Source organism: Eurypyga helias, unplaced genomic scaffold (genome assembly GCF_000690775.1).
Source record: "Eurypyga helias isolate BGI_N326 unplaced genomic scaffold, ASM69077v1 scaffold17835, whole genome shotgun sequence".
Taxonomy (NCBI): Eukaryota; Metazoa; Chordata; class Aves; order Eurypygiformes; family Eurypygidae; genus Eurypyga; species Eurypyga helias.
The window spans coordinates 17,299-40,529 of record NW_010250989.1 but is presented as its reverse complement, the minus strand read 5'-3'; the positions used below and the strand labels follow the sequence as shown (position 1 = coordinate 40,529).

The 23,231-nt window shown below is 43.2% G+C and overlaps 1 protein-coding gene across 1 annotated transcript in view; it reads left to right on the top strand.

Annotated features, from left to right (window-relative positions):
• The window catches only part of TXLNB (taxilin beta), a 28,428-nt gene extending 5,820 nt beyond the window's left edge, over positions 1-22,608 (top strand). The window contains exons 4-9 of the mRNA XM_010151871.1: positions 7,409-7,603; positions 9,354-9,473; positions 13,757-13,831; positions 19,438-19,530; positions 20,572-20,667; positions 21,796-22,608. Of these exons, the coding sequence (XP_010150173.1) occupies positions 7,409-7,603; positions 9,354-9,473; positions 13,757-13,831; positions 19,438-19,530; positions 20,572-20,667; positions 21,796-22,608 (1,392 nt within the window). The remainder of the gene's footprint in view (positions 1-7,408; positions 7,604-9,353; positions 9,474-13,756; positions 13,832-19,437; positions 19,531-20,571; positions 20,668-21,795) is intronic.
• Positions 22,609-23,231: the final 623 nt, after the last annotated feature.

Here is a 23,231-nt window from a genome sequence, read left to right as displayed (position 1 = left end):
TGGTGCCCAGCAGTGGTGGTTTGAAGATGCTGATGCCTTCCCATCTTGCTCTAGTACTAAATCAAAGGGACATTTGCATCTGTATGTACCAAGGAGAAGGACCAGCTGCAGAGTGAGCACAGCCGAGCCATTCTCGCCCGCAGCAAGCTCGAGAGCCTGTGCCGGGAACTCCAGAGGCACAACAAGAACCTCAAGGTGAGTGGTGCCCAGCAGTGGTGGTTTGAAGATGCTGATGCCTTCCCATCTTGCTCTAGTACTAAATCAAAGGGACATTTGCATCTGTATGTATGTCAGCTGCTTGCTCACCTCCCCCCTCCCCCAGTGGGATGGGGAGGAGAATCGAGGAAAAGACAAGGAAACTCGTGGGTTGAGATAAGAACAGTTTAATATTTGAAAATAAATGAAATAATGATACTAATAATACTAACAATACTAATAATACTAATTATATGTAATTAAAGTAATGGGAGGAGAAAAAAAAAATTATACAACCGCTCACCACCTGCTAACTGACACCCAGCCAGTTCCTGAACAAGAGAACCAGAGCCAGAGTGAACAAGTGAGACAGAACCCAAGAGCCCCAAGGGCCAAACCCTTCCTGGTCAACTTCCCCCAACTTATACACCAAGCACAATGTCCTGTGGCATGAAATATCCCTTTGGTTGGTTTGGGTCAGCTGTCCTGGCTGTGTCCCCTCCCAGCCTCTTGTTCCTCAGCAAAGAAGCTGGGAACTCAGGTGCAGTATTGGAAACTGAGAAAGTCCTGGGCTTAATGTAAACATTGCTGGGCAACAACTAAAATACTAGTGTTATCCATATACTTCTCAGCACAAATCTAAAACATAGCCCCATACTAGTTATTGTAAGGAGAATTAATTCTATCCCAACCAAACCCAGCACAGTCTGCACTATATAGTTATATATATGCTTTAGTCTTGAGGCCAATACACCAAGACCTCCTTTATTCTTTGTTTGGAAAAATTCAAGTGCTTTTGAGCATTGAGCTAGCCCACATTAGCTGTAAGCCCTGCTCATATTTTCAGGGAGCTCGACGCAGAGAATACAAGTGGTGCTAACAGACCAGCTCTGCCAAATTTGCTGTGGCAGGTCACCCTCTGCCCCCCAGCTGGATCAGTCACCCAGCAACATGCTGGGTTTCCAGAAGTGTCCCTGCTGCTCCAGCTCTCAGCCCGGCTTCAGCCATGGCTGAGGTTGGAGAAGGAGTGTCACAGGCACACATCTCCCTCCTGGGAATGGCAAGCTGGGGCTCAGCGGTGGAGCAGGCAGCTGGGGAAGGGTGTTTTTTATGCCATAGCAGATAGATCTTCCAGAACAGGTCCTTGAGACCACAGATGTGAAGGCATGTGCATGGCCAGAATAATAGGAACATAAGCTTTGCTCCATGGGACTCACAGAAGGCTGGCGGGTGTTTTCATTTAATTTGAATCCTTGGGCATTTTAAAGTGATCTGTGAGGGTTAGGCAATAAGGACATTTGCCTCAAGACATCAATCCTCATGACAGGAAGAATGCCAACACTTTGTGGAAGACGTTTAGATTACGAGCATCAGTACAAAAAGGAAATTTTCAGGAGTGTCAAAAGGATGGTATCCATATGCCATGTCTGCCTATTGCTTGGTGCATCATGCCATTTAAATGTAAAATTTATAATATGATTATCCTTCTTGAAAAATTTTAGGTTCAAGAAGTATATTTCTGTTGTGATCTTCCTTCTTTTTCCAAGTACATGTTAGTGATGGTGGTATTATTATACAAAAAGCCTCTGCTTTGATCTATTCAAAATCCTTCTTTGTGGGGATATACTTATGTATAGAATTACACATACGAATTCTCAGCAGCAAGAATTTCACCTGATATAACCTCTATAAACTGTAACGGATTTTTATTCATTTCCACCCGCTCAGGAGCAGGCCTTCAGGGTCTAGTTCTGACTTTCATTGTACATCAGGAAGAATATAGCTGGGATAGGGAACAGCGACGTATAAACTCAAACTGTGCACTAGTAGAAGGACAAAAGCAGTTTAACAGGTGGTTAAGGAAACTAGAAGCAAGTATCTGTGTACTCAGTAGTGCAAAACTGGTAGTGTCAATTCAATTTGTGCCTGTCATTTATACCAAAACTGGTGCTTGTTGTGCTATACTTCAGTATTGATCCACACTGATTTACCAGACTGTCTCTGTGCAAAATCTTTCAACAGAAGCACAAGCCAATTTTAAAGTGATTTAAGAGTACAGTGTGCAGTGCTTTGCATAGACTTAACTGGGATTTCTAAACCAAACAAATCATCAGTGGAACAAATAAGCAGAAATTGGGGTATAGATAAAACTAATTATATTCAGAAAATGCATTTGGAACAGTTTTGCTGAACTTCGCTATCGTTTGCTTATTAATATCAATATTAGAGAGAACAGTTTTTCGTTTCTCTTTGCATATAAATACTTAGTTACACATTTCATCTTTACATTTAAGAAAGTCTCTTTCAAACATCTTTCCACTTGTTGGACTGTTTTACTTTGAAACTAGTCATCTAAATAAACCTATCCATTTCAATCTCAGTTCTGATTTTCATTCTGTACCCATGCTAGGTGGACCAGGAGAAGTACCTCAGCCGATCTTGTAGTAGGAAGAAGTGTTCAAATTTTGGACATGCCTTTTTAAGAATTTGGAGACCTTTTAAGAAACCCAGAATACTAGCTGTCCTCTGGTTCCTGTGCTTTCAGTATAAAAACAACGAAGTTAAATAAGACAGGAAGATAAAATATACTTGCAGAATGAATGAGGATTGAATTAATAAACAAAGGTATTCAATATCTTTATCCAGTTCTGTCTCTCTAAGAATTTTAATGTAATTCTTGGAATGTTTGCCTTTAAGCTCTAGCTCCTGGACATCTGTGAATCCCCAGAATCTCATCTTCTGTTTATTTAAATGCATGCAATTCTCTTTCACTTGTGGCTTTACTGAGAGGGCCCAAAACAGGAGAATCCATCAAATGTTATTTTTAAAATCTCTGGTTTAAGTAATTTTTATTTTGGTTTTGGCAGGACAGAGAAGCTGATTCATAGTTTTTTAGCACTTGGGATTAGCAGTTCTGATTATGTTCCAAAGCATGAAAAAATAAAAACTGTAAGGGATTGTGTCATTTCAATAGCAAAGGAGAAACCTGGCCTGCCCAGATCATGAACCTCTTCTGACTTGCCACGTGGTACATTATATGCACATCACGTCATGTAAATGTCATCTTCACTCATCTAGTGTGTGGAATTTCCATTAACTGGAGATCGGCGCAGCCAAGTGGTGATGAATATGCAGTGTGGAGTTGTACTGAAAACCCACAGTGCAAAGCAGGGAAGAAAAATTTCTGGTTAGTATTGGATATTGCCCTCAGAGTCTTACTTACAGTCCAGCTATACAGATTATTTCCTTGCAGTTACACTTCACAGCAGAAAACAGATGTTTAATTCTCTCTCCAATTAAAGCAGCGGGAATGTTCATGAAATAGCAGAGCGTATTCCCACCACAGCAGAGAGTAGGTCTGCTAAAACCAACAGCGACTCATTTCTCTGCACTGTGTTCATCTTCTGCTATTTATCTGACAGTTTGGTGGCTACTTATCATCTTGTAGTGACATGAACATCTCAGGTCCCTTGTCCTTCCTGCTACCAGGCACTAAGCAATGATTTCATACAAATGTCACAACAGTCAACAGCTTTGGCAGTGGGCTCAGCTCCAAAGTGCAGACCTTGAGGCTCAGACCGTGCTGCCTGGGAATGACGAGAATGGGTTGTTGAAAATGAGGACTCCCTGCTCACACTGTCTCAGCTGCTATGACTTCAGCAGGCCAACAGTCTCCTTGACTTGCCCCAGAGCCAGATGAGGCCCAGAGACAATCCAGCCCTTCTATTTGCAAATTATCTAACATTCCACTGATAAATCCCAAACTGCAAAATACCCTTGTCTTAATTTTACAAGGTTTTATTCAATGCATGCTTATGTTTGAGCAGTAAAACACAAGTGATAGCAGTATTGCAGTAGAACACCTGAATATGTCTTTGATAGGGTAGATATGAAGCACAAAGATTATGAAAGGGGACAATAGTTTATGGCTGGATTTTAGTCTTTCACAACTGGAACTAAAAATAAGTTACAATGCTTTATTTTTGTTACTAAAACTGAACACAATTTAAAACTATTAGAAGATAAGCACGGAGTGAAGCAGCTGACAAGGCCAAGTGCAGTTTGTGTGTTATGAATTCATCATGATGATGCAGAGAAGTCACCACTCCAAGCATCTTCTGCTCTGCTCCCTACGACCAAGCAACCCAGGAGCTCTGGATTCTGCACAGCTACTTCACCTGTAACAGCAGTAACACAAAGCAGTCTTCAAGCCTCCAATACAGAAGAAAACTTAAGGATCTTATTTTACAGTATGGGGTTTTGAAATGGGAAGGACTAAGGAACCCGTTGGAAAAAAGCACGTTCTCTCAGGTTACAGGGACAGGTATAAGAGAAGAGTGTGGGCTGTTGCTTTGTGATAATAAAACCTGGGTGATGCTGGTGGTTTGGGGGTTGCCAGACTGGGCCTGCCCAGGTGAGCTGGGTGAAGGGGAGATAACCCCGCAACCCATGAGCCCCCTCCCTGGTTCCAGTGCCAGCGCAGCCTCAGCCATAGGCTTTTACAGCTAGTAAAGGCTCAGATCTAAAGCAGACACCTCCGAAGACCTGTCACTATTCCCACAGTATTGTCCGTAGCACCTCAAGGATGAAACCGTAGTACCTTGGGGATCGAGCACCAGCCAACCATCAGCTGGGCACTGGCAACATCGCAACCAGCTCTGCCGCACAGCAGGGCATCGAGGCACAGAGAGGGGTTGTTCTTGGCTCAGGGAGCAGGCAATGCCTGTAGGTCTCTGCACACTGTTGGAGCCATCAGCTGCCTTTCTGCTCAGCCAGCTCCTCTCGCCCACACCCATCCTTCATTTGTAACTGGGAGGCCAAGGATCTAACAGATCCCTGCCATTTTATGAGGGACTCTGAGGTAAATATCTTTTTCTCCAGAGCAGAAGGGGTCAAGAGAAATACTGTGCCCTGCAACTAAATGCTTCCTGGCTCAATGTCTTTAAGTATGAATCTTTGTATTGTCTCTGTGATCTGTATAATTATTCTACCTCAGAAGAGAGAATGAGCAGGAAATAAGAACCTCTAACACATGCATGGGCTTTTTTTTGGTTTTTACATTTGCATGATTGCTACCCTCAGGATGTCTCGTTTCACCTTGTAACAGAACTGTGCGATGTGACTTACCACCCACCATTTTTTTTTTGTTTTATATTCAGCTGGATTTATTACTCCAGAGAGCTTTAAATCACAGCAGTGACATCCTATAACACCATTTGGACCACTGAAACAATAACGTGCTTTTAAGGAAAGATGTTTTGAAGCCATAGAAGTAGGGCTCTAGACATAAAAGTTCAATTTCTCTCTCTGACTTCCTGAAGAGAAAACACCTAGTCATGCTTCTCCCTGCTCAGGGCTGCACCTGTATGATGGAGAGCAAAGAAGCATGAACATTTTTAAAATAGTGTATTAGAGGTCAACTGGAGTTCTGACTTAACTGAAACTATGTAGGGATTCAAGTTAAATTTGTCAAAGTTTCAAATAAAAGTTAAAAGGGTGACATTGTAAACATGCCCTTTCAAAAGAAAATGAAACATTTAATTTTGGGAATGCTCAAGCAGTTATTAAAAACACCTTCTGAGTAGCGTTTGGAATAGCATTTCTGTTTCAAAACTGTCCTACAAAGAGTTAAATGAAAAGAAACTACAAACAGAACACAGCTCAATTTCTGGTCAAGCAAAATGTTTCAGGCTAACTCAAAATCATTCTCACCAATTAAAACTAAAAATAATTAGAGAGCTTCTCTTTCATCTTGCTGCAAATTTTTCGTGTGTCCATTTTCCAACCCAGGTACTGAACCAGGACTCCCCCCAAGTAATTTGCCTAGCTCCATCTGAAATCCTTTTTTCCTCTTGAGAGCCAGAGTCCTTCAGGGCTCACACTCTGTTTTACTCTGTTTATGAGTACACACCAGTGTTCTTGTGTAAACTGCAGAGCACAGCAGGGTTTCTCTGCACTCTGGTGTTGTTAGCGCTAATGGCTCCAACACCTTCCTCCTGTTACCCAAGGCATGGTCATCTCCATCACACCCCACTCAGCAAAAGGGCAAATATCACCTGCCTTGAACCACAGTTGTCCAGCTTCAGGCTTGTGTTGTGCATGCTGAGCAGAAATTGGGTCGTTCAGTATTCGTCTTGCTTTAAGAGCAAGGCCTGAATCAACACCTTTTATGTCACATTTATGATATAAATTATACCTCATTAGAGTCAGCTAAGGCTTTATTCAAGTATATTTATAGAAAATATCCATATGCAGTGTTATCAGAGATTTTTATGTAAATGACTATGCTAGATGAAACCTTATTAGCATGTACCGTTTACATGCTGTGGAGTGGGTTCTTAACGTGGTTCTGGCACAATTTGTACCTACAGCAGATACGGTCCTAGCCACTAGTCAGGATGATATGCCCCAGAAGGGCAGACTGCCCTGGAAACAAATGAGTAGGGAATAAAAATAGTCTGTATTTCTGGATCCAAAGCAATGAATCCAGATTCTTTCTGCATTGTCTTTTATATAAGCAAATCCAAACCAGAATTTTAATAATTGGTTATAAATAAATAAATAAATCCCATCCATCTTTCTCCAGGCAAAATTCTGCTTCTGTAAGAAACAGCCCACAAGCTTTCCTTGATTCCACTACCTAATAAATCAGTGCAAATGTTGGTGTCAGTTAAAAAGTTAGGGAAGGAAAATTGAGGAATCATGAGGGATTCTACAGAAAATGACAGATTTATCTTGAAAATTAAAATCCCAAAGAGCATAAATCTGATATGAGGATTCCTAGTTAAAAGGAGGCATTTTAAAGGGTGAATTTTAACTCAATCAAAAAGAATTTCAATAAAAGAGCTTTTGACTACTTCTGCTAAATTCTTCTTCCAAAGCAAAAGCTGTGCTGCAGTATCATGAATCAAGACATGCACGTATGTCCCCTTTTCCAGGCTTGCTTTGATCTGAAACTCTGCTCTACATCCATCTTTATGAATGCAAATTCTTAGTTCCCTAATTTTTTCAAGGCTGCTGTGTAATTTGCTCTGTAAATTTAGAATCATGCCTAATGCTGGAGCAGATGAAAGCAAGAAAATCTCCAAAGAGGAATGCAAACACGTATAATCCTTCAAAGGAAAGCCTTATGCTACTCCGAAACAGTGTCTTTCTGGAACTGCGTCTTACACATCTTACTTACATGACTGCCTTCTCTTCCATTTAACAACAGGAGGAAACAATTCAGCGGGCACGGGAGGAAGATGAGAAGAGGAAAGAAATAACTAATCATTTCCAGGGCACACTGAGCGAAATCCAGGCTCAGATTGAGCAGCAAAGTGAGAGGAACATGAAGCTCTGCCAGGAGAACACAGAGCTGGCAGAGAAGCTGAAAAGCATCATTGACCAGTACGAGCTGCGGGAAGAGGTGAGAGCAATGCCCTTGGCCATCCGCAAGACATGCAGCAAACCCACCCTCCCCGGGGCAAAGTAGAGAGCATTGCCAGCCTGTCCTCCCCACTGGCTATCCTTGGGGTGTCTTGTGGAGGTTATGAGGGTAACCCCACCATGTGTTGCCATCTGAGTCAGACTAAGCAGCAAGGTGTGCTAGCTGCCTGCTAAGCTGCCCCTCACAGCTTCCCTAAAACCCCAGGGAGCCCCCCAGCACCCTGCTTCCCCCTGCCAAATCCCCACTGAGCACTTCCCAGCTCCCCTCTTTTTGGACAGCCTGCTCTGCTGGTGACACCAAATATACTTTTGATCCCTCCAGACACAGGTGGCTGAGGAGAGCCCTGAGGTAAATGCTTTGACCCTTCTTTAGATGCAGAAAATTAAAGAGGACAGATAACGAAGGCCCTTTGCATTGGAAGAGAGGTGGATTGGAATGTGCCTTTGCTGGCACAGTGCTCACTGTGAGATCTAGCAGAAAGTAGACAGATGGGAAATTATTCTTTCTGTAAACATTAGAGTTGGTCAGAAAATTTTGACCCAAAAAATATCCCTCCAGTAAAATCCCAAACTACCTTTTTTTTTTTTTAATTACAAATGCTAACAAATATCACAATGGGGCTTTTAACTGTTTCTAAATACATTTATTGTGAGCCTCAGTACAACCAGACAACATTATCAGACTGAATAAAACATGAGTAATCTGTCCTTACAATCTGGAATGCCTGATACGATACATGCATTTCCAAATCTGTTGCATCAATTCTTACGCTGAATGAAGAAAATGTGCATTCCTGTCTTGTGGTTTCTATGAGAAGAAAATGCAGAGGGGTGTGCTCAGAATATTTGCTCCTGTGAATTTTATCTAAACGAAGACAGAGTGAAGAGGGATATCAGCAACATTTACCCCCTGAAGGTCACCATGGAGCCAGATGTTTTACAGGCAAGAGGAGACCTCTGGTTCATCTGGTCTGATCTCCTCCACATCCCCTCCACTCATATCCTTTCACCAAGGCTCTCCAAGCCCATGTTGTGAATGTGCAGCCACAGCAAAAGGGATGTACGGGCTTGTGTTTACAGAGAGGACGGCATGAGCTGTGCACCTGCTCCCAAGTACTGCAGATGCAACGTGTCTTCACACATTTATCCGCACAGTGGCTTAGATCTGCTGGCCGCTTAATAGGTCCAAAAAAGTGTGTTTCCTGCATATTTCATAGATTCACAGAATCACAGACTGGTTTGGGTTGGAAGGGACCTTAAAGACCATCTAGTTCCAACCCCCCTGCCATGGGCAGGGACACCTTCCACTAGACCAGGTTGCTCAAAGCCTCGTCCAGCCCAGCCTTGAACACTTCCAGGGATGGATGGGGCATCTATTTATTAATAGATGAGCAATTATTTGATCATAAGTTATATTGGATTATACTGATGACTTCATATGTAGACCATAGAACTGGCAAAGGTGCTAAGATGCTTTTTAAAAATTATTGGGTTTGCTATAATAAATCAAAATACGTAACATAAACAAGTTTCCTTTCCCATGCAAATTCTGGCACAGTTTGTTCTTATCAGCACTGTAGTTTTTTAGTAATTGCGGTAGGTTGGGAGACTTCCTGTTTTGCAATATTTTTGTCTTGCAAGTGTTCCAGTAGAGAGTGGCACATGCATGAGCATGAAGGTCTGTGTACACAATCAAACCTGCGCATTCAGCAGAATTTATTTTCTTACAGCACCTTGATAAAATATTTAAGCACAGAGAACTTCAACAGAAACTGGTGGATGCCAAGTTGGAGCAGTCTCAGGAAATGATGAAGGAAGCTGAGGAGCGACATCAGAAAGAAAAGGAATATGTATCTATCCTTCTAATCTGTCTTTTGTCTAACTTTAGGCCAAAACGAGCCCTGCATGCTATTTCACTAACACATTGGTTCTTCAGGTCCAAGATGCAATACAGTAGCAGAGTTTTTTAGTGCTGCTGTCAGTGCTCAATGCAAAGGAAAGGCTTCTTTCCTTGGCATTTACAGATTTTGAGGCAAACTGCAGGGTGGTAGGTTGGAGCATCAGATAGCTCCAGCTAACTCACCGGTATCATGACGTCGGGTCAGGTGGTGCCATTAGTTTTCAAACAGCTCTGATATGTGACACTCCATCTGCTCATATGATAAATGAGCACATTTAAACAATCAGAGAGGAGAGCAAGAACATGGGGTTAAAGTGAGATAGCTGAAGGCTGTTATCCTCCCTGATACCTGGCATCTAGTCTCTCTTTTCTTCAGTGGCAGCAGCTGCAACTACTCGAGAGGAGTAACAGGCTCTCACTGGCTGGACGAAAGCTTGAATTTTTTTACTAGTCCTCCAGCTGACGCAGGAGTAATGTGAAAAGATTCTAAAGAGAGGACATTGATCCCCTCCCCATATCTGGAAACAGATACATTTGCACAAGCATGGCCAAAGTATCATAAAATATGTATGAAAATGCGAGGCTTTAAGCCCTGTGGATAGAGCACAGGGGAAACAGAGCAAACACCTCTTACCAAAAATGGCCTGTAAGAGCCTTTATCCTCTTTCTCTGTATCGATCTCGTGGCTGGGACTCCACTCCTGCTCAGCTTTACTCCCGGATAAAGACTGAGGGGGAAGAGGAGCTGGGACTTCTCCCTGTGCACACCTGCATGTCACTGCATGACAATCTGTGGTCCAGCTGAGTTATTCACTTTCACTAGAAGGCCTATGTAAATCCAAACTCCAAAATTTCATTCATGACTGCTGGTTCTTGACAGATTGAAACCCCAAGAAACATTTCCAAGAAATCCCTTACAATGACAAAGCAAATTTGAGCTTACTTTAGTGCAGTAAGTGTGACTTTTGCTACTAAGCACCATATAGCAGATACTATTAAAAAAATACATAGTTAAATACAGGGCATTGGCTCTGTGGAAAATGGACATCCATGACCTTTCTTGCTGCACCTCATAAAACATGAGTTTTGGGGTGCCTGTTGCCTGTGACTGGCCCTGTTTCTAGCCAAACCTTCTTTATGTATTTTATCCAGAACCGATATGCACAGTTTTGTTATTTTCATTTGTTTTAAAGCAGTGAAAGTCATCACCATCTACATTTGGGAGTGGGAGATTTTGTTTGTGGCTTTGCTCTATGTATGACTAGCACCTGTGAAATAACAGGTTTGAAAACAAGCTACAAAACCTTCAAGTAGTGGGTGTATAATGGTATGTACCATGCACAAAGATTATTTTTCAGACCTGCCTTTGAGGTGGGCTGTATCTCTAACATCACCTCAGAGCAAGGGAGACTTAGCTGAAGAACTTGAGTGGCCGGCTAAAAGCCATGCAATGAGTCAAGGCAGAATGAGTGTGTCATGACTCACCACAGGTCGCCCAGCACTCAGAGAGCTGCCCTACACTTGTCTCCCACTTCTATCATATTGCTGAGCACTTAGTCCCACCCACCTGGCTATCACGCTAGTGTCTGTGGGAGTAACGTGTATGAAATCAAGGTGGTTTTGATGAAGTCCTCTCCTTTAGCTGTAACTCCCTCCAGCTCCGTAATGTGCAAAGTCATAGTCTTACTGCATTTCAGCCTCTTGTCATTTGAGGGAAAGGCTTTTGGAACTACATGCCACTTCTCTCTGTACCATTTTTTACAACCCTGTGCATGAGTTTTGCTGCAGGATTTTGAAAATGTCTTTAATTTTTTTTTTTAAATCTATTTGATTACTCCTTTAAGGCCCACTTTGATGTCTTCCTATGCACTTCTTACATATAGGAATCTTTGCCCCTGTACAAAACTTCTTTGCCACAAACAGGGAGATATGTCCCCTCCTGCAGCCTCTGTACACCACATCTCAATAGATAGGTCATCTCCTTGCTTGGACAATTCACTCTACCCATGCAACTAGGAATGTGATTCCCTATATAAGGAGCAATGGTTTACACTGTGTGGTCTTCCCAAAGGGTCAGCTTTACCTAAGGATGCAATTTTACTATCATCCCATAACTGGTCAGTGCTACTTGGACTTCCCATACCATACATTTTTAGCACCTGTAATACAAACTTTGATGTGCAATTAATTGCAGTTTAAAACCTCTGTGACTTTCAAGTATATGTCCGGAAGGTATTGATCAGTTGTCTACATAATTGGAATTCGCAGAATCTGGCAGCAAAAAGAGAAGCTTAATTTTCATTAAGCCAGTCCCTAGATCCATGTCATTAAATAGGAATGTATGTTCCTGGGGACTGGCTTTTTTAGTCCAGAGCATGATATGACTGTCTGGGCTTCCAGCAGCTATCACAGCTCTAATAATACAGTATAACATCACCACACTTCACTGAAGTGCTGCTTTGTAAACACCACATGCAATATTTATTCATTTCTTTATACTTCAGCCTCCTTGTTACCACTTCATAGCCTATTAATAAATGTATCAGTTCTCCTGATTTGTTTTCTCCCAGCTTGGTGTTTGCAGATGACCTCAGGCTGCATAAGAGTGTGTGCTAATTTGAGCAAGCCTCTCTGTGGCTTGCTTCCATTACAGAAGAGTTTATTAACTCCTGGATTTTTACTGGCTGCAGAAGTTATGTGGGTCAATAGGAGAGAAAAAGGATTTCATTAACAGGCAAGAGAAGAACTTTTCTTTGCCTTCTCTGTCCATCTCCTGAACTGTGGCAGAAGACATGGCATAGGAGGTGTGACCTTTTCGTTATCCCAGGCACACTGGGTACGAAGGCAACCCTAGCTGAGATTTAAGCAATAGACATGAAAACCCAACTCTTGGAAGTTACGACTGGCCTAGAGCCTGGGTAGCTCTGAAGGATTTCAAAGCACTTTTCATTAAGTCATTCAAACCAGACACTATAATTCATAAAAAATTTTAAAAAATAAGCTAAAAAAAAGTAGATGTCAAAGAAACATGAAACTTAAAAATCCAGATTTCATCCAAACTTTAAAAAAATCATTATTTCTGTGTCCATAAACATACCCTTTCCCAAAAAAACAAGTGCATGAACTGAGGCTCATTTAACCTGGGCCTACTCATACCATTTCTTTTTACTGGAGATGATACAACTTATTTGAAATTTTAGCCAACATCAAATTGTCAAAATAATTATTAAGAGGCAGACATAAATCAAAAGAATGTGTTGTTTTTTCATACAATGCATGCTTGAGCTATAAAACATTCTTGTCTAGGAAATTGTAGATGGTAAAAATTTAGTGGGTCCAAACCAAAACTCCAAATTGATGGAAGAAATGTTTTTCTAGAACTAATATATATATTTTTGTATGTATAGGCAACAAGTCTAATTCAGATAGTCTTTGTGCCACAAATAGCTAGAGACAGGGAGGGAGTTCATTATTTGTAGGGAACATCCTCAGCTCTTTTACCACGTGGTATTCAAGTAGTTCACATGTGTTATTTCCAACAAAAAAAGTTAGAATAAAAGGTTTTACTAGGGATCAAATATATTTTCTGCATGTGTTTCTACTCAACTTTCACTTCCAATATGAGAGTAGGATCTATTGACTTACACAGTACTTTTATTTTCAATATATTTTCAGAGCCCAGCTGTGCTATTTTAAAAAGTAATCCAACAGAAGAAAACCCTGTGGTAAACTAATTTGTTTATATCTCATTTCTCAAGCTATCATTAGCATTCTTTTCCTAAAACACATTTAGCCTGACCAGTAAAATGCTTAAAAAATGTTTGGTAGGCAACAAGCACATTACTTTAACACTTCAGTAAATGTTTCCTGATGTCACATTAAACCAATTGCTAGAATATTACCACACATTCTGGAAGTTCTGACTTAGAGCTGCAGCCTGGAAAAGTTTCTGTACACCTACAATTCACGCAGCCTCGACCAACCCTCCCATCTACAGCCTACACATCAGAATGTCATTTTGCTGAGTACCTTGAAATAGGGAATCACATCTTCCCAGGAGCAGCCAGGGATGAAACAGCAGTCAGGCTAGCACTAAATACTCCTCTAACTACATTCAGCTGAAAGTTAGATCACTCTTTATCAAGGTAGCAGTGGCATAGGTAGCTGGAGGATGAGGATTTCCAACAGATGAACTGGGGACCTAACAATTTTCTCTTTGTCGTCCAAAACACAGCTCCTGAACCAAGCTGCAGAATGGAAGCTCCAGGCCAAAATGTTAAAGGAGCAAGAGACTGTCCTGCAGGCACAGGTGACGTAGGAGAGGTGATTGCATGGTGTGCCTTTGTTTCCCAGTTTTTAACCCATGAGGCATGTTCCAGGTAAAGTATCCAAACTACTTTCTATATATTACTTATAGCCTCATTCTACATTCCATAGGCTATTGCAAAGGAAACAGCCTATTTTCAAGCCAACTGTAAGGTAATGCCCATACTGCAGATCATGTTGTGGCATGTGGGTTGCTCAGCCCAGAGAAGAGAAGGCTCTAAGGAGACCTTATTGTGTGTTGCCTTTCAATACTTAAAGGGAAAGATGGAGACAGCCTTTTTACCAGGATCTGTAGTTATAGGACAAGGGGTTAATGGTTTTAAACTAAAAGAGAGTAGATTCAGATTAGATGTAAGGAACAAATTATTTGCTATGGGGATGGTGAGACACCAGAACAGGTTGCCCAGAGAAGCTGTGGATGCCCCATCCCTGGAAGTGTTCAAGGCCAGGCTGGATGAAGCTTTGAGCAACCTCATCTAATTGAAGATGTCCCTGCCCATTGAGGAGGGTTGGAACTAGATGATCTTTAAAGGTCCCTCTGACCCAAATCATTCTGTGATCTATGATTTATGAGTGTTTACAGCACTCAACCACACAACAATGTGTGTGCCTTGGCTCGATTATTCACCATAACTATCCTTCAGGCAGGTTTCTAATCCAGCAAAACACTGGAGTACATAGGTATTGTGAAATATGTTTACCAAACAGGGGCATATGTGTTCATGTGCCTTTCTGGACTGGGGTGTGAAGGCAGACATTTCATTAACTTCAGCAAGAATTATGCCTAGTAAGGGCTTATACAAAATGTCCTCTAGGATTTCAGTATTCAGTTATAATTTGAAACATTCAATAAAATAAAATTAGTTGCCAAAATTACACTAAGAGTCAGGCTGGAGTGAAAGGCAGTAAAACTGAGGAATGGGTAGTACATATTACTTTGAGAGCAATGAGATGATCGACCTTGAATAAAGTGGAAACACCAGATGACATGCTGCATTTTCACATCAAAAAGAGACAGCATCGGTAGGTTTTCCTTGATTTACAGAAACAGTCACGCAGATTTATCTTCTTAGACCTATCTGTGGGAAAGTTTCCCCCCCCTGTAGCACAGCTTGAGTGGGGAATATCAGTCCTGCAGCCCCACTGCAGCTGCCCAGCTCCTCATCTATCAGCAGGCCCCCTTCTTGCTCTCAGTTCATAATACTGGTAAGTTGTTCCAGCTCTGGCCTTGCAGATGGTCTAATTCCTACCTGTTGAGCAGTCAAGAAAGGCTAGTGTTAAACTGATAACCTGGAAGTATGCTAAGAGGGGTTTGGTCTTTTAGGAGTTTTTTCAAAGGCTGAGATAAGGAGGCAGCACAGGGAAGAATATCACATAAACTGCTGCTGACACCAGTTTGACAGGTTCTGCAATCAACCTCAAAGGCCTCCTGCTGAGATGGTCCGCGACTGCAAACTTGCTCCCAATTTTCTCAGAGTGGTTTTAATTAAACTTTTATGTTCAACCAGAAAGTTTTGTATGCAGGCAGATCCCGGTAGCCATTTTAATGAAACTGAAGGTATTGATAAAAGCTAGAATATATTAAGCATACTTTTGAAACAGTAAGATCGTTTTTTAGGAAAACCCAGTCAAACAAGTCTGCAGAGGCATTGCTAATACACGTGCCCCTTGCAGACTTGCTTAGACGAAAATTGATTCACTTGCTGAGATGAAACATGAAGTTAGGTGTTCTGCTCAAGTTTTGAGAACTCTGTCACACAACAGCCTCCATTTGGAATTACTGGGAATATTATTATTATTAATTATTATTTCCAGTATGGTATGAAGGGTCTCCCTTCCTGCCCAGATGCCATCATGCAAGGCGCTGTACAAACACAGAACAGGAAGAGCATAAAGAGCTCTTTGATGCAAACAGCACCAAACAACAAATAGATACTAACAGATGTAGAGCTGTGTGGCAATTATGGGAAGACATTGGTCCACAAGCTAAGGAGAAGCCATAACATGTCCCTCACCGCCTGCTATAGCGAGTGAGAATGCAGTCCATCTTAGAGGAAGTGATGAACACCCAACGCTTCCTTGCGCTGGAAGGAACCAGGGAACATCAGGTTTGTGCCAGCCTGTCTCTGGGTGGCACAGGGTGCCTGAGACAGCCAAATCCAGCCCTCCAAATGGTGACAGGGGTCTGGCACCAGCTCAGGGCATACACCCAAACAGCAGCGGTGCTTTCCTGGACGCTGCACACCCTTCCCAGCACATTGCTTAGGCAGACTTCTTCAGCTTCATGCTTTGAAACAAAGCAAGATAAGTCAGCTGAGGCTTTTAATTTTCGGCAGCTGGCATAGTGCAACCACTGGGCTATGGCAACCAAGAATGTAACGGTGCCAAAGGGGCGTCCTCTCTGTAGCACCCTCATGGCACGGCAATGCCGAGGTGTCCCTACTTCCAGAAGCATTCCACTTACAAGTTCTCCCCTGGCAGCAGCACTGCCTCTGCTCTCCTGCCCACGCTGTCAGGGGAGCTGGACAGGTGGTGGGCAGCAGCAAGGGGGTCCTGCCTCCCTAACCAGGGAGCAAGAGCATATGCTCCTAGTGAGAGACGGCTCTCACAGCCTGTTCCCAGCCACTATGAAAACATTCATTTATTATTCAAATTTAAATTGCAGAAGCTTGGTGCTATGGTACTGCCGAGGGCCCCAGCTGAGATCAGAGCTTGCCCTGTTCAAACCTGAAAGGCTTTTAATTTAATTAAACAATAGGCAGAAGTTGGAAGGGAAAAGCAGAGACAGAGAATTGAGGTGAGTTTTTTAAAGACAACAGCTGTGAGCTAAGAGCCCTGGTTTGCTGGTCCCCATCCCTGTTCCCTCACCTGGCTTTGGAATGTTCAGGCATCTCTCCTCAGAGACATGATGTCTATTCCAAATGTCCCACTTGGTGTCAGCGTCCCATTTATGCTGTGGCACTCAGGCTGCTAAAACAAATCCCTCTGCATTTCTGTTTGCGCATAGGTCACAGCCCTGGCTGCAGCCTTGAGTAAATACACACATTCAAGCTTCACATAAGCTAGCTCCAATATTGGCACCACAGAGCTCTGCATGGATTAACCTCCTGTGCCTTCACCCAGATCAGTGGGGCAGGGCTGCAGCCAGTGCTGAATTCACGGCCACTGAGACACTAACTACCTAGTTTAAACATCCACACTGCACTGCAATCACAGCCACCACATTTTCTAAGGGGCATCATAACAACTAACCAGAATGAACATGAATCATAATATAAAACCATAATCATAGAATCACAGAACAGTTTGGGTTGGAAGGGACCTTAAAGACCATCTAGTTCCAACCCCCCTGCCATGGGCAGGGACACCTTCCACTAGACCAGGTTGCTCAAAGCCTCATCCAGCCTGGCCTTGAACACTTCCAGGGATGGGGCATCCACAGCTTCTCTGGGCAACCTGTTCCAGTGCCTCACCACCCTCTCCGGGAAGAACGTCTTCCTGATATCTAATCTAAACCTCCCCACTTTCAATTTAAACCCGTTCCCCCTTGTCCTGTCACTACAGGCCCTTGTAAAAAGTCCCCCCCCAGCTTCCTTGTAGCCCCTTCAGGTACCGGAAGGCTGCAATAAGGTCTCCGCGGAGCCTTCTCTTCTCCAGGCTGAACAAGCCCAACTCTCTCAGCCTGTCCCCATAGCAGAGGTGCCCCAGCCCCCTGAGCATCTTCGTGGCCTCCTCTGGACACTACTGAAGAGTAGTGTCAGGGCAGGCACATGTTGGCTGGCACCACACAAAATAAAATCTCCTAGCTAATCACTTAGCTCCCCGCTGGCATGGAGAGGGTAGCCTGCCTCCAGCCAGATGCCTGCATGCTGCAGGCTGCTCTTGAGCTCCCCCATTGCTCTGCACCCACCCCGCCTCGGCCACTGCCTGTTACGCCAATCGTCCTTTTTCTAACGAGAGTTGTCAGACTGGACAGATGAAATGTCAGATCACCAGAACCCTGCTGGGGCTGCTCCAGCACCAGCAGGAAGTAACTGAGTTGGAGCTGGTCTTCTTTTCCAAAGAGCAGATAGTGATGCTTTATCTATATAGACCATGTTGGTGCTTTGAAAGTGCTTTTCCCACTCAGAAAAACAGAAAAAGTAGAATCCAAGAGAACCATGCATAAAACCTCAGATCTTTAGAAAACTTCTTTTCAAAAACACCCACATATAAAAAATGTCTTACTGACAAAATACGGCCACTAATGAACTTTTGCGTGGTTACCAGGTGTAAACTGATAGCAAAATACAGCTGGATAGCAAAATCTTAAATGATGCACATTGCAACATATCTTCCTGCCACTCTGCTTCGTGAAGTGAAGCTGGCAGAAGGGGCTGGCAGAGGATTATTTTCTCTGCTTTTGCTGGCCTTGCCTGCAGCTGCAGTCCACACACAGGCAACAAAACAGAGCTGACAAGGTGCCCCCTCAGCTTGTTCAAGTCACAGTGCAGGGATGCAGCTGGAAGGGATCCAGTGGAGGATCACGGTGTGAAGTGAAGGGTGGGCTTTGCTCAGTGTGGGGCTACCCCACGTGAAAGATGACATAGGAAGGGAGCAGTGATGATCCTCTTCAACAGTGGAGGCCAGCAAAGCACATCAAGTGCTGCCTGGTACAGCTCACGGAGTAGGGACTGGAAAGATGGAAGAGGGGAAATTGTGGCTGCAGCATGGTGAGGGGATGCTTCTCCCTCTGCTCGTTTGGGCATCAGAAGCAGCATAGACAGGGTAGCACCCAGGTCCCATTCCAGTTTATTGGGTATCAAGAAGGCAGGTAAACAGCTGGGCAGCCAGGCTGTATGGAGCTTCTCTACTAAAGCCTGCCAGAGCTTACACACTCGGGTTAAAGTTGGAGTTCGGGGATGTCTACGTGGGGAAGCAAGGCTGAGAGCTCAGGCAGAGCTCTGACCATGCTGGCTCTCACCTTGAGTTAATCCCACTGCCCGATCCTGCACAGCATCAGTGGTTGGACCAGCTCAGGTTAGTCCTTGCCCACAGAGATGGCCCAGGGACCATATTATCATTTTTCATTCTGTAGGTCATCTTAGGATTTCTTTCCTGTAGGTGTAGGCCACAATGGCATACAGACAAGAAGTATACAGCGTTTGTGAGGAAAGGCAGGGACTGGAAATCTTTGTAGGCTTTAATGCTGTCCTCTTGATATCTCCACGGAGTTACCTAGGGAAATGTCTTCAGAAGTCTCCACTTCTAGGGAATTCTTTTGCTTCTGGGCACCTTGTGTAGAGACATCATAGCTGCAACATTCAGGAGAACATGGCGTCCATAATTCCCAGGTCTTTTTAAAATCACTGGCCTTGGTCTTTCTATTCTTCCTCATTTTACCTTTCTGCAACAGAAGAATCATAATAGTTTGCAACTTTAAACAGATGCAGAGAGTTTCCATTCCTGATGTTTGTGCTCCATGGTCTCCAAACAGAAACTAATTTCCATATCCAAACACAATATTTATTTTATTATCTTCTACCAAAGTAGAAGTTCGCCATCCAGAGACTGAAATTACTGTGGTTATTTTTTCCCCTATTAATGCAGATCACTCTCTACTCTGAAAGATTTGAAGAATTTCAGAAAACATTGACCAAAAGCAACGAAGTGTTTGCCACGTTCAAACAGGAGATGGAGAAAGTGAGTAACAGCCCATACCCAAACTCTGTGCTTGAGACTGTCCTTTTAGATTTTGATATCTCTCACTGCAATAAATTATCTGGGATAGGAACAGTTCTGCACATTTTGGAGAACAGTCTCATCAACATCCAAATATGATGTGGGGCGCACTTGGCCACAGCTGACAGCAGCTTAGACTTCAGCACTGCAAAGCTGGACATTTCACTCCCCCTTTCAGCTAAACTTGAAATTGCCTTGAAGAACAAACATTTTACCTAAAACCATGTCTTCAGGAGTGCCCTGGATGACCGACACTGGCACAGAAAGGTTGACACAGGCTACACTTCTTCCCACTGGACTGTGCGGGCAGAGCTGAAGCCCACCAACACCTTCCCACCATTAAGCCCAAGTGACTGTTTCCTTGCAGCTGGTGCACTTATTTCCTGTAAAGTACGGGAATCAAAACACAAACACACCCACTTCCAGGATAAACAATGTTCTGCTCTCCCACCAGAGCCCAGAGTCCCCGTGCTCTGATCCAGGCAACCTTTAATGACCTTCAGACAGTTCAGCCTGCAGAAAACCAAAGGGAAAGATGGGACTACATAGCTAGCATCCTGTGTTGGAGGTAGCATAGAGGTGACTAATCCAGAGGGAATTTCATGACAGTGCTGGCTCAGGAGATGCACGCCCTTCTTTAACTTCCCAGCATTACAACAATACGGTCTTTCTAAAGAAACAAACAAATTGACATCACCTTTTCTTTGCCTTTTTTTTTCCAGATAGTTTGTACTCTGGGAGTTGGCTATACTTTTACACACATAATCCTACTTTAGGACTTTAGGTCCTGTTTTAGGACTACAAACTGGAGGCTGAAAGTTATATGGCAGCTATTTAAAACTAAATCCGTCCCTTAACATGAATTATTACTTATCACAGCCACTACAGTTGCTGGTAGCACTGTTATGAGTGCAGCCAAAGACCTAAATAAAAGGGCTGCCCTAATTTAATCTGCAGTATGGAATTCCTGTTGTGATTCAGCTTTTCCTCCTGCTTCTATAGATGACAAAGAAAATGAAGAAGTTGGAAAAGGATACTGCTACATGGAAATCCAGGTTTGAGAACTGTAACAGAGCATTACTGGACATGATTGAGGAGGTGAGTGGTCATCTTCTTCTCAGGATGTGCCTCTTCCCCCACACAATGTTTTAACTAGGAGGTGAGATGACCTGAAACCACCAAAAGTTAATGAAATATTTGTTCTTGAACCTAAGGGTCTTTTTTTCAAGCTATCTTGATAATTAGATGTCTCTGGAAAAAAAAAAAAAAAAAGAGGACAAAAATCCCAACTGCTAAGGCTTTTAGATTGTGCAGAGGCACTCATTATGTCCATGAGAAACTGAATTATGTAACTGTGAATTTTAAGTGCTCTAAAAATGTGTGATTGTTAATGCTCTCACACAGAAGCAAATTGGCATTAGTTCACTTAATGCTACTTTCTTTCTGCATAAGAGCATCCACCCAGGGAATTACTGTGCTCTAGCTAATGAACTTTAAATTCACGCCTTTGGTTAACTTCCTGTTAATGAAGGCAAACTCTAAAAGCTGAAAACAAGTACTGTGGCTTACCATGGTTTTAAACATGCTGTCACAGGGGCATTGCAGAGGAAATTCATAAGCATGTTGGAACTCATTCAAATAAGATAAGAGGCTGCCTGAAGTTTTACCCCAAACTTACGCTGAACTTGGACCAGGTCTTTCTGGTTAGCTTTGTAGCTCTGTTCTATTGCTATTTCTACCTGTTTCTGTATCTCGTTTCCTCACCGGATGTACCAGCAAGAAGATGTTCCAATTCAGGCTGCTCTCATATAACCTATATGCAAAATAAACACAAAAGATAATACAGCCTTTTTTTCCCCCAAAATTCACACCCACGCCCACCAGAAGTCCAGGTAGGCTTTTGGATGTTTATCTGTATGGACATCCACTATGTTCTTCCATCTCTACAGATCATCAGCAGGTATTCCTGCAAATATTTTTCAGTGAAATTGATCTGAATTCGTATGGAGAATGCTAATATACTAGTAGTAACAGGGGTGAATATCCTCCTGAAGTTTCAGTACAAAGGACCATAGTGACTGTAGAGCAGCTGATGAAAACCAGCTACCTGACAGATTCCTGTGAGGGCTGCCTAGATCTCAAAGTGTTTCCTAATTTTCAGTTCCACCAATGAATTGCATGCACCCAAATTCAGCCCGTACCTTTGTCTGATGTCTTTGATCACAGAAAGCCATGAGGTCCAAGGAATACGAGTGCTTTGTGCTGAAAATCCAGAGGCTAGAGAACCTTTGCCGGGCTCTGCAGGAAGAGAGGAATGAATTGTACAAAAAAATAAAGCAAGCGCAGTTCCCTGAAGAGGTGAATGGAAATGGCGTCTTAGAAGAAGAGGACGACGCTGATACGAGCCCTTCCTCGTCTGAGCAGGCGAGCATTGAGCTGCACGCTACTGACGGGAGCACGCTGCAGGAGCTGGCTGAAGCTTTCAGGGTGTCCCACAAGGCAGAGGGGTCCCTCCCAAGCAACAGCAGCAATCCAGAGACCCGTGCCACTCCAACATGTAACACTATCCCGGGGCCAGAGCTCCCCTCTCCTCTCACCCCACGTTCAGAGGCCAGGGATCACTGGGAGCAGCCCAGCACGAGCACACCAACACGCACTGAACACACACCAGCACCCACTGGGAGCCCACCAGCTCCCACTGAAAATATGACAGCACCCACCGAGGACGTGCCAAAGCCCACTAAAAGCAGGCCCACGCCCCCAGAAAGGGTGCCAACGCCCACAGAAAGTGTGCCAGCACCTCCTGAGAGCATGCCAGTACCCGCTGGGAACACGCCAAAACCCACTGAAAGCATGCCAGCAACCCCTGAAAACATGCCAACACCCACACAAAATATGCCCACTCCCCTTGGGAATATGCCTGTCCCCAGGAAAACCACCCCAAAAGGTGCAGAATGTGTGGATGACCCAGTGGAGCCACCTGTCCAAGGTCAGTCTGCAGAGCAAACAGGAGACACAGACATGGAAGCAGTGGATTGAAGGCACTGCTGTGTCCAGGCTTGTCTTCTACAAACCGCAGCTCTGCTCTGTCCTCTAAATTGATAACCTTTTTTTTTTTTAAATAAACAAAAAGTGGGTGCTAAAACACACTCACATACCTGTAGGCAAACGTAATGCACTTCTCTTTGCTACCACTATCCAATAATAATGGGTCTGTACCTTTTGCTGTCCTTCATCTGCTTGAAGCATAATATTTTCTTAATGACAGGAAAATACAATGAAATTACAGGATCTTTTTTTCCCCAGGCATAATGAGTCATCTCATTCAGCAAAATAATTTTAAAGCGTTGAAGTTTCACGTTTGAAAAATCATTGGAATTCACATACATGCATTTAAAGACTCACAATTAATTGTATCTATTTGTTATGATGTTGCATAACAGATGGGCTACTTGGACGCATAGTGATTTTAATAAATAAGGTAAAAGGAATCTGTAATTATTAAATAAATAATTAAAATAGTGAAACGATCAATGTGGTCAGCAATATACGAGGAGAGGTGCAATAACAAAAGGTGATTTTTTTGCACAAGTAAACTACCACTTAGCACTATGTGGCCTGAACACCCACAAGCTCTTGGCCTTACCTTTATTTGGCCTTTT